Here is an 11,096-nt window from a genome sequence, read left to right as displayed (position 1 = left end):
GCTGAACACAGTGAAAGTTAACCACTTCAGGACGTATTCCCTTCTTAACTATTTCTATAATTTACAGTGCTATTTTCTGTTTATCAGTAATATTAGAGCAAAATTTTTTGTTATGTTATCATTTGCATGAGACTTAATATAAAGAAATTTTAGCACACAGGAAAGAAGACAATAGATTCAAGAAGTTAAGCTAGAAGCAGGGACAAGAATTAGAAAAAAAAATACAAACTGCACCCACTATGAGGTAGAGTAGAACAGAACAGAACAGACTATTTCAGTTGGAAGGGACCAACAATGATCATCTACAACTGCCTGACCAATTGAGGCCTGAACAAAAACTAACTCATGTTAAGAGTTACCCAAATGCCTCAAACACTGACAGGCATGGGGCATCAACCACCTCTCTAGGAAGCCTGTGCCAGTGTTCGGAGTTCTTCAGTTGTTCTTATTCTTACAAAAAACTCATCTAGACAGAGATAGGACAGGGTGGGGAATTCATTAGACATTTAAAAAAGAGCAGACTCCATGAGATTAGTACATACCTTCTGTCTGCTGAGTCACCTGGGGCTCGCTCTCTCTAGGTTCTAGAGGCTCAGTTTCAGACTGCAATTCTGTAGACTGCTTTTTTTCAAAGCTGAAGTCTGGAAGTCGTGGAGCCCGAGGTCTAGTTTTTCTTGCAGGATTCAGGAAAAAGCAGTAGGCACATCTAAATGCTACAGAAAAGCACATGCAATAAGTAGCCTCACTAATTAATTTCACATTTCACCTTTATTCCAACACTATATATTCTGACTGTCCAAAATACAGACACACAGACTGCATCTTTGGTTCCATAGGAAGCGTTCAGCTTATTCTTACAATGCTGTATATTTACTCATAAAATTAAGCAAAACAAAATGAAAGAGACAATTTATCTAAGAATCCCTCATTTCTTAAGCATCAGGCTTACACTTGTGGTAGAAAGGAAGCAAAATAAAACATCTGTGTTCAATAGAGAGCTGTGTCTGTCTTAAGTTATTGTCAGCCATAAATTCACATATAGCTCCCTAGGGCTTGTTCCCACTCCTTTTCCAATACCTCCCCAAGATCTTCTTGCCAAAGCAAAATTTTGTTTAAGTTCTGGTAAAAGAGGCACACTTTAATGTTAGATAGTTTCTCAATATAAAACCCTTCTGAGAACCATTCATAGCCAGTAGCAATTCTCAGGGATGTATTGGAGGAGGCTTATTTCTACTGAATACTTTTCTACCCATAAAATCCTTGGCCTGAAGGTTGCAATAAAGTACTTCTCTTAACTCTTGAAGTGAATCTTAAGATACAGAGTAGTAAGTCACCATAAAACTGTTCCTGTATGAAGTGGCATTTCACAGTGTCAGATAAGCACTTAACTGCAACCAAAATTAAGTATGATGCGTGTTAGTAATGAAACATAAGCCAACTACTACAGACTAGCTCTTACCTACGTATTCAAACTCCTCCTTCAAAGCCATACCATTGTGAGAAAAACATTGCTGACATATAAGGGCGTACCTAGAAAACATGAGCAATATATCATGACGTACCTTTAAGTAATAACACACTGAAGTGAGATCCATTTTACCTTAGATATTGACTAATAGGTTAGATATTTCCTCTTAAAAGGTAATTTCCACTGTGAAATTATTATCCTTTAAAGCAAAATAGATGTGTATATTAAATGATGGTTTTTAAAGTTGGTTTAAAAACAGTGAAATATTCTTAGCTACAATTTAAATGTCGTCGTTCAACATATTTTTAATATCATCGTTGTCAGAAAATAACATCCAAATTAAGTTTACATTTTATTAGAATACAGTCAATATGAAAAGTGAGCACAGTTAACATGGAAGTTCTGATATGTTTGGACAGTTCTGAAAGCAATCGGAAAGCATTTATAATAGAAATAAAGCTGAAGTGCTAAGATAGTCAAATTAGTATTTTTAGTTCCAAATATCATGAATACACCCACTCGAGCACAGATTTTTCTCTTTGTGTCACATGGCTAATACCACCCAAAGCAGAGATTAATTTTGTCAAAATGTTACCATTTTTACTACAAAGATATTTCAGGTGAAGCACTAAGAAAAGGCCATTTCATTATGAAAGTTTTAGACAAATTAATATCCAATTCTTTTAACCTTGATGTATTTGGCTTAAAAAGAAAAAAAAATGTTAAGAAGCTTCTTATCCCTTCAGTGTTTAGGTATTTCCTTTAGCAACATCTTACCTGTTCTGGGGACCATCGCCAACCAAATATTCAATAACTCTATCCACAACTCCTCTTTCTCGAGGAAGAATAGGTCTTGCTAAAGGAGGGCCTGGAGGGTGAAGACCTAGGAAGACACAAACTCAACTATATTATTATATATCATCTGATATTTCACTGCATGCTAGTGTAATAAAATAACTGCAATTACTTAACATAAATGGCCATATTTCTTAGTCTACTATGAAAGCTGTGAGACTTTTAAACCCACAATAGTTGATAGTTCCTCTTCTGCTTTTTTAGCTTATTATCTTATTATAATTACTTTTACACCTTGGATATATAATTAAAATTATAATTTCTAAAGAACTTATGTCATCAATGGTATTTAATGATTACTCACAAATAGAGGCTTTTTAAGCAAAGAAATACCTCCCTATTTGAGTTTTCTTCATAAACTCTCAACTCTGCCTATTCAGCACTTCAAGTTTACACCAATAAACCTGGTAAAATCAATTACAACAGCAGAAAAAGTAGAAATGTTACCAGTGAAGCACCCACTGGTCTCTGTGTAACTTCTATATTGCATGAGCATGCCTTCAGTGTGCATTCAGCCTATATATTAAACCTGTCAAGTCTTACCTTTTCATCTTCACAGACTGGAACAAAGGAAAAAGGATAACTTGTGGCAAAATGTGCTACATCATGGTAAACATCAAGCTGAAAGCCTTGTACAGCTAACCCGCATCCTCTATGGCAAGTCTCTGAAACACTGCCGGAATCAAACACTTTCAACAGTGCCCCCTCGAAGTGCTACACACAGAATGAGACTAATCGTGCCATTATGCTGCGATACTGCTAACGGCACAGCCTTTCAAAATCTCTCTCATCAATACTGGATAACTGACCCTAATGGACTGTCCTAATGTTTACAAGCACAATAATATTTGATCAGAAACACTGCAATTTACAAGCCTTCAATAAGCACAAAGAAGTTTCAAGCTCAACACAGATGTTTTTTCAAGAACCCTCATTTTCACAGACAAGAGAACTGAATTAAGGAGACACCAATCAGTGACTGCATTCCCAAGTTATTCCTGTACTTTGCCAACAAGCAGGAACCCACAAAAAGAAACTCTCGCAGCAGCAAGGCAGAACAAATTCACTGCCACATAAACTGGACCCAATGCTTCATTTTATAGATTCTGAAAAAGCTGTCCAGAGAAGATTTTCAGGCAAAACGCATTCTGTAAAGCTTCACAAAAACCTGAAACACCCGATACTTTCATTTAAAAAGTGAATTGACAACACCCAACATAGGCATAAAATAAAGACCTGAAGCACTAATATAATCTGCAATAAAATAAAGACTCTAGAATGATTTTGTGAATGCTGGCTAAAACTTAAACATGTATTTAGCCCTGTATTCAAAAGGCCGAATTGTCGTATGACCTGTATATCACCAATATATGAAAAGTTTCTAAAAGCTGATAAACAAGGTAAAGATTAAATAAAGTTACCTAGAATGAAACATCACAACATGCTCCAAGAACAACTTCAATTACCCGCCTACTAATAACTCAAACCAACCATCTTCTTTCTCATGCTGTTATGGACACCAGTAATTAATATAAACATCAAAAGCAATCATTGTAGAAAGACTGGTCATTTCTGCAAAGCTTGGCAAACTCTCAACTACCTGCTGGTTATTAATTTTCAAACATATGGGAGCTCTGTGGTAATACACATTAAATTGATTCTCCTCTACAAAATATAGTATAATGAAAATGAATTATTAATCTTCTCTAAAGTAGCGATAATTAAGGCTATTCATATTTGTTGTAAGCCATGCATAAACTTAGATGCAATGATATTACTCTTGTAGATACCAAATTTACATACTTTTCACTACAGCTACATGACTGAGGTTTTATATGCCTGCAAGGTTTGGGGAAATTGAAGACAAAACAGGGCTTCCACATTAAGTGACAATTACAGTGGCTTCCATTGCTATCTACAACAAAACACAATTTTTGGTGAAAATATCAGTTACTGGTGAAAAAGAAAGTATGTGTCTATAAAGCATTTATCATAAAACACATTAAATATTTTCATTAACAGCCTTGGCCACTGTCCTGGCAAACAAGTCCATTACGTTTTTTGTTGGGGTTTTCTTTTTTTCCTTCCTTCATCTAAACCATCTCTGCAGTAAAGGCTGAATTTCATCCAGGTTACTCAATGTTCCAGAATCTTCCCCCAAAAATAAAACTATTAAATAGCTATTATTTTATTACATAGCCAGCTTCTTAAGCAAGTAGCAGCACGCAATTTTAAACTCATTAAGGAATTTTCAGTCAAGCAGGTTTCAGCGAACATGGTTTCTAACCAAATTACCCATTTCTGATGCAAGGAGCTGATTTCCTGTACTTCAAGTTAACCAAGACTTACTAATAACTTGTCTTTACTGCTCATTTCAGGGATAAAAACAAAATTTAGTGGTTTCTTAATACAGGTAAACAATTACTAACAAAAAATAAGGCTTAATGAACTCTGGAGAGAAGGGAAAAACCACAACTTGATATGTTTAATTCCACTACACTAAACACCACGAACAGGCATCTTCACATTCACACTGCAAGATCTTCCATCAAGAGACGAGATGTCAACGAATTATGTATAGTCTTACTTCTAGATTGTGTCATGCAAGTTAGTAAACAAGAACATACATTTTGTAAGACTTAAGTAATTTAAAGTTAAAAATCAGGAACACAGGGCAAAGAAAAACATTCTTGGTCACAGTATAAAGAACTAAGAACTACTCCACATTACAGCGGTGCTCAGAAGATTCTTGGCAAGTTGCATCCCTTCTATTTTCAAGGCAGCATTTCGTCTCCTTTCTTGCCTTGTGATCAAACTTGCCAGACATCCTAAAACAAACAAAAGGCCTGGCACTAACCCATACACAGCTTTACCATCCATGGGGAGAATGAGAACAATGCCTCTCCCAAAAAACTCTCAAATTCTGCTATCCCTCCTATGGAATTTAGTTCATGTTCTATTTAATAAAGTCCATCCCATCTGAACAACAAGCTTGAAATCAAGGGGAAAGCATTTTCAGGATATGAAACCAAATTTTAAGGAACACTCATTTCTACCACATTTCAACCTGTTGCTAAACTTTTGACTCTTGTACCAAAATAACAATGTGATTTTAGAAGAATTCAGCTATAGCACAGGCAACTTTTCTGGTGTATTTGGTATTTTACACTTTAATCTACGAGTATAGATTGCATGACTATACCTCCTAGAGTAAAAATTTAAATAAATGTCAAGATGCATGTTAAAAAATATGTGCAGGGTTTAGTGAGAAACATGAATGTATTCTGAAAGTGTTCTCCTCTGTACCTGATTTATATAAGTGTAGAGCTCTTCTAAACTAAGAACATAAAAAGGTATGCTATATTGGTGACTACAGAATACGACAAAGTTTTATTGCCATTTAAACAAAGAAGCCATAACAGTTAAATGAGCTCAGGCAATAGGTTTCAGCATCAAAAGGTGCCAGCTGTAAAGAGTTATGGCTAATTGAATATGGAACTCCTGCTTAATCAGATAACTGCTCTGCTATTTCCAAATGAAATGCCATTTCCATACTGTCTGAAAATGGCCTATTTTATTGGTAACCAGAGAAAACAATTTAAACTGTAAATAACATTAAGCGCTCTGTTTACCCATTCCAGGCACTGAAGTAGCAGGGGATCCAGGGCGTCTTGGCAAGACGTTTGACTGCAAGGATGGCACAACAGTTCTTTCTGGGGGTCCGCTCAGAGCTGGTGTGTCTCTCTGCAGATTAGGAGTTGCTGGAACCAGTGATTTTGGAGAGCCTTGTTTAGGAGTGGCAGGCAGGGGAGTAGAAGCATTTCTTTGAGCTGTGGTCCTCTGACGAATTTCTGACAACAACATGTGCATACTGAATTTAACATCTAGCATTATAAGCAAGAGATTAGTAAAAGTACTTTAATATTAAGATTGTTATTCCCATCAGCAAATTAGAGTCAAACAAAACCAGAAAGGTCTATAACTAAAGATCACCAGCTGCCTGGCTGAGCATACCACAGAAATAAACCCCACACAGAATACATTTTAATAACAATAATCATTAATGGTTAAACACTTAGGGCAACATCCTTCTAGAAGAAAATTAGCAGATTCCCACCTTACAATTCTGTTTTCTAAGGCAGAATTATGGAGATATGAACGGCTAGATTCAAACCACAACATACAGACATAACTGGCCACAGTTTTCACTCTAAGGTTTAAATACGCTTCCAAGTATTTAGCTTTCCATGGGACCAAAAACTATTGAGTCAATGTCTGAAATACCCAGGCTAAGTGCCCAGAGTTGTTTGGGTTTTTTTTTCAGATTGGATAAATGAAACAATTCTGAAGCCAGAAAAAAGCGTAACGCTTCATCCAGATCATATAGTTTTGTTCACTCTTTCAGCAACTTCCCAACAAGCCACGTGCTTGGATTGTCACATAGCCAGAACAGGCTCTGCTGGAACATGTCCTTACTTTTACCTCTTCTCACTCCACTATCAAAGTTCCTATTAAATTGCTATTATGAAAAACTTAATAGGTTTCCTCAGTTGTTCTTACCTGAAGCCAGAGTTCCCATTAACACCAATGGGAATATCATCCCACTAATATATTAAGGTTTGGATACTGTATTGTTCATGCAAACCTGAAGTTCCATGATATTTATATGCAAGTTTGTTCACCAAACCAAGCCAGGAAGAGTGCTAATGAACAGCAGCCACTATCATCTATTTCTCATCCCAGCTGTAACTCATCACCTCTAGGGAGCTTTTGAAATACACTATTGCAACAAATCAAATTGAAATCTAACTCTCACTTTAGGGATGCAGACGTTAATACAGTTAACAAGTAACAGCTTAGTCTGCAGAAGGTACACCCCAAGAATGTCTACACCTAAGGCTACAGTACCCTAGAGTAACTGTCTAGCACTCACATTAGTTTGAACAAGCTTTCTTGTCTTCCTTCACAACAAATGAAATTTAACATTAGAACTGGACTTTAAATTCACCTCCTTGATTTTCAAGACTAGAGAGATTTTATCTGCTGACTTTGTGTCAGGCTGGAAGAGTTTAAATCCTCAGCAGGCAGCCACAGGTCCACTGGCGAGCAGCCACAGGGAGATGGGTGTGCTGGAGGAACGACCCCTGTCCCCAGGAGTGCAATACTATCATGCTACACTTCTGCACAGGCTGGAGGAGGTGGGAGTGTATGACATAAGCTAACGCTAGCTAAAAAAAGAGTTGTTATCACTGGAATAGGAAGTTAAACATAAAAGTTCTGTTGGAAAATTGCCAACATCTAGTGCCATATAACTGCAACATGCATAGGCTGTTCTTCCCTACTTATTTGTACATACAAAGAAGATAAACATACACCAGAAGAAAGATTAAAAGACTCTCTGGTATCAGTCAGAAGACTGCAGCTGCACAAAGTCTTACTAACAATTCACCTAGCTTAGTTTCCCACAGAGCAGAACAAGTTACTGGTTTTCCACTGCCACACCTTCACGTGCATCACTGCATTGCTTCACACAACTTTATCATTCAAGTTAGATCACTCGATAAGTATGAATATTCTGTATTTTAACTTGGTTTTAGCAAGTAAAGTTTGCTCCCTTACTGTTCAGAATCTGGAAAATGGGATAAATTGGTAAGGTAGTTGCAGAAAATCCTTTTAAGTTTCCTTGGTGATTTGTTTCTATTTTGAAAACTGTTACTGTGTTGAAAGTTTTCCTTTAATCAAGAATTAATTTATGACGATTCTCACCACTGACATTTCTTTGAGAGCTTTTTGTGAGAGAGCTTAGTAGTAACTTTTCATGTCTAACTACACTAGAGTAACTGTGCATCATCCTCTCCATGCCATCTCACCAACAGGCATGACTCATCTACAAAGAATATATTAGTTGTGACAAATAATTTATTTATCTGTACGTTCAAGTTTGTGTATTAGTTTTCACCCATGCACTAGTTTCAAAAATCAAGCTAAAGGTATGCAATTTCTTAACTCTTCTCCACTCCACAGATCTTTAAAAAAAAATAATGATCAAAATGAAGCCTAACTCATTCCAAAATAATTCTAAATACCAATAAAAAAACATTTTAAACCTCTAAGATTTTCTTCATTACAAAGCCGGTGTTGTTATTATGGTTTTAAATACAAAAATGTCAAAGATCATTACTATAATTTCTATGTATGGATGTTACTTCCACATTTTGAAGGCTGTCTTCCTATATAATGTGGTTTAAGCACGTTAATTTTGGTTGCTTAACAGCTCTGAGTCTGTTTTGATCGGTCATGGATAAATCCACAGTTATTCTAAGCCCATAACACACTATTCCTAAGCAATTTCCATGCCACCTGCAAGAGCTTTGCCTCTTTTGCCTGTTCTTTCTGAAGGGTCATTTTTTGTAAGCCTACTTTAAAAAGGCTTTCAATTTTTGAAGTTACTGCTACTTTAATGCCTCTTCCTCTGTATTTCTGCACCTACAAAGATGTTGAATCCAGATACCTTAGAGTCAGTATTAGAGATGTGCTTCAGTAATTTTAATCTCATTGCTAGTTTCCACAAAATGATAGCAGGTTACTCACCAGGAGCTTCCCCACCATCACTGCCTCCACTTAAAAGAGAATTTGGCTTTCACTTTATTCTTACTGCATACTTAGGAGAACTTGCCAACACTCTGCTGCTCCCCAAGTAAGAGAAGTTACCAGAAGAACTTACAACATCATGAGAAAATCAGAAATGCTCTCCTGGGTGAGACCAGCAGCCCATCCATCCCAGTATCTCATCTCTTAGAGTGGCTGAAGATGCTATTTAATGACAACACACAAACGTGAATGGTTTCTCTTGCCTGCATCTCTGGTACCACCTCCAGGATCCAAAAATGCATTGTCAGGGACGTTAGAGTACAGCCCTGTCTAATCATGCTAATATCACATAGACACTGTTGCCCATGAACTTCTCCAATTCCTCTTAAATCTACTGTCTGCTTCCATAATAACAGCCCTAATACCCTTCTGCAGTAACCTGCTATGATCCATATACTTCTCAAACTGCCTTATGTTGAGATGCACGATGCTAATAACGAGCCTCTTGCAAAGTTCCAGATTTCCACAACTCCAGTTCCACAAGTTAGCTGAGGAACACGTCCGAGTCTCAATGCTAACACAATATACAGCTACTACGGATGTAGTTTTAATGAAGTTTCCAAGGTTTTTTTTTCTTCCTTGAGTGATTTTTGTGCATCTGCAAACCAACTGTATGAAGACAGATAAATAACTTTGAAATAGAACTTTTATTCCTCAAGCACACTGAAGTCCAAATTCTACAGTTACCAGCACTGAACAATACAGATACATGAGCAAACACACTACTTAACAGGGTTACTACTCACAACTACAGTATGAACTCAAAGAATATTAAGATATTGCCTGCAGTGAGACAGCTGTATTTTTCATGTTTACAAGCATAACTATTTTATTTCTCCCTCACTTCAAAACTCCTTGATTTCTGTAGAGAGGAATACATCATTTTTAAAGAGCTAAAGCGCAATGCAGGTCAATATATAGTTCACATAACTTGTTGGCTTTAGTGGCAAAGACAAACCAAGAACTTACTTTCTTCCTCCTCGTGCCTGCACCCATCCCACAGCTTGCAACCATCTGTTATTGCATCAATTTTAATTCAGGTCATGGAGCAATCTCATTTACAATACAGTCCTGCTAACAGTTGTATTAGCACAATGAAGGGAGCAGACATCAACAACAGGATATTGTTGATAAATATTTATTCCACTGCCAATATATACTTACCCTATCTTTTCATACAAAGTAGTGAATAACTGTATTCTCATTAACTCTACCCCTCAAAACATTTCTGAATACATAAAATTGCACTTCCTTTCCTTCTAGATTTCCAGGTACTTTCTTACATCAAACTTGAGATTCTTCTGAATCATCTGTTAAAACTACAATTATTTAAGAAATGCATGTCAAAAACTGCAATAAGAGTTAAATATGTCCGAAAATCGGGGTACTACTAGTTGTTCTTCTGAGAACCAACTATTATGTCATGCTGATTAAACCTCTATACTAATTAGTATGATGCACAAGTTCCCATTTTAACTGCTAAGTCAAAAACATACCAAATACCTAAACTCTCACCAGCTGCCTCATTCACAACATTGTCCAGTCTGATTACACAGTGGTCATTTTTTACCCTCTTTTCAAAAAAGACACAATTACAGATCTGAAGATAACGAGTTTTGCTGCCTGGCCAGTTTGTGCCTAAAGTGAGCAAAAGGAAGACCAAGGAGGCTTTAATGCTAACTTACTAACAGATATTTTATTATTCCCAAATCACTATAATTCTACCACATATTGCACACATCAAATCACACCACAACCATATTAAGGTGTCATGTAGTTAAAGTAAGTCAGATAATATACAGAACAGAAGCTAATATTTGTTTCTGGCAGATTTTAGTGTCAACAGCAATAAGCTAGTAGGTTTTTCAATAGCTAAAAATTGAAATAATTACTGCACATGCCAAGAACAGGTTATTTACAAAGTAAGTCTCCACAATTTCACCAGCTAAAGCCAATCAGTGTGTCCCCTTTCTGAACTCTAATGCACCTATAATAGTTTAAATATCCACTCTAACATGGACAAAAGGCAGCACCGATTCTAAATTCAATGTGTTACAGAACAGATTGGAAAAAGAGAAGAGGCAGTTGTGCTGTATATGAACAAAATTATACAGAATCATAG

General features: G+C 36.5%; 1 protein-coding gene across 1 annotated transcript in view; it reads right to left on the bottom strand.

Annotated features, from left to right (window-relative positions):
- The window catches only part of KIAA1715 (KIAA1715 ortholog), a 37,408-nt gene that overhangs the window by 6,686 nt on the left and 19,626 nt on the right, over positions 1-11,096 (bottom strand). The window contains exons 8-11 of the mRNA XM_010193774.1: positions 5,956-6,174; positions 2,246-2,351; positions 1,460-1,530; positions 543-713 (exon numbers count right to left, since the gene is read on the bottom strand). Coding sequence (XP_010192076.1) covers positions 543-713; positions 1,460-1,530; positions 2,246-2,351; positions 5,956-6,174 — 567 coding nt within the window. The remainder of the gene's footprint in view (positions 1-542; positions 714-1,459; positions 1,531-2,245; positions 2,352-5,955; positions 6,175-11,096) is intronic.

This window comes from Mesitornis unicolor, unplaced genomic scaffold (genome assembly GCF_000695765.1).
Source record: "Mesitornis unicolor isolate BGI_N332 unplaced genomic scaffold, ASM69576v1 scaffold3231, whole genome shotgun sequence".
In the NCBI taxonomy this organism is placed as follows: Eukaryota; Metazoa; Chordata; class Aves; order Mesitornithiformes; family Mesitornithidae; genus Mesitornis; species Mesitornis unicolor.
The sequence above is the reverse complement of the archived record's forward strand: the minus strand, read 5'-3'. Positions and strand labels throughout refer to the sequence as shown.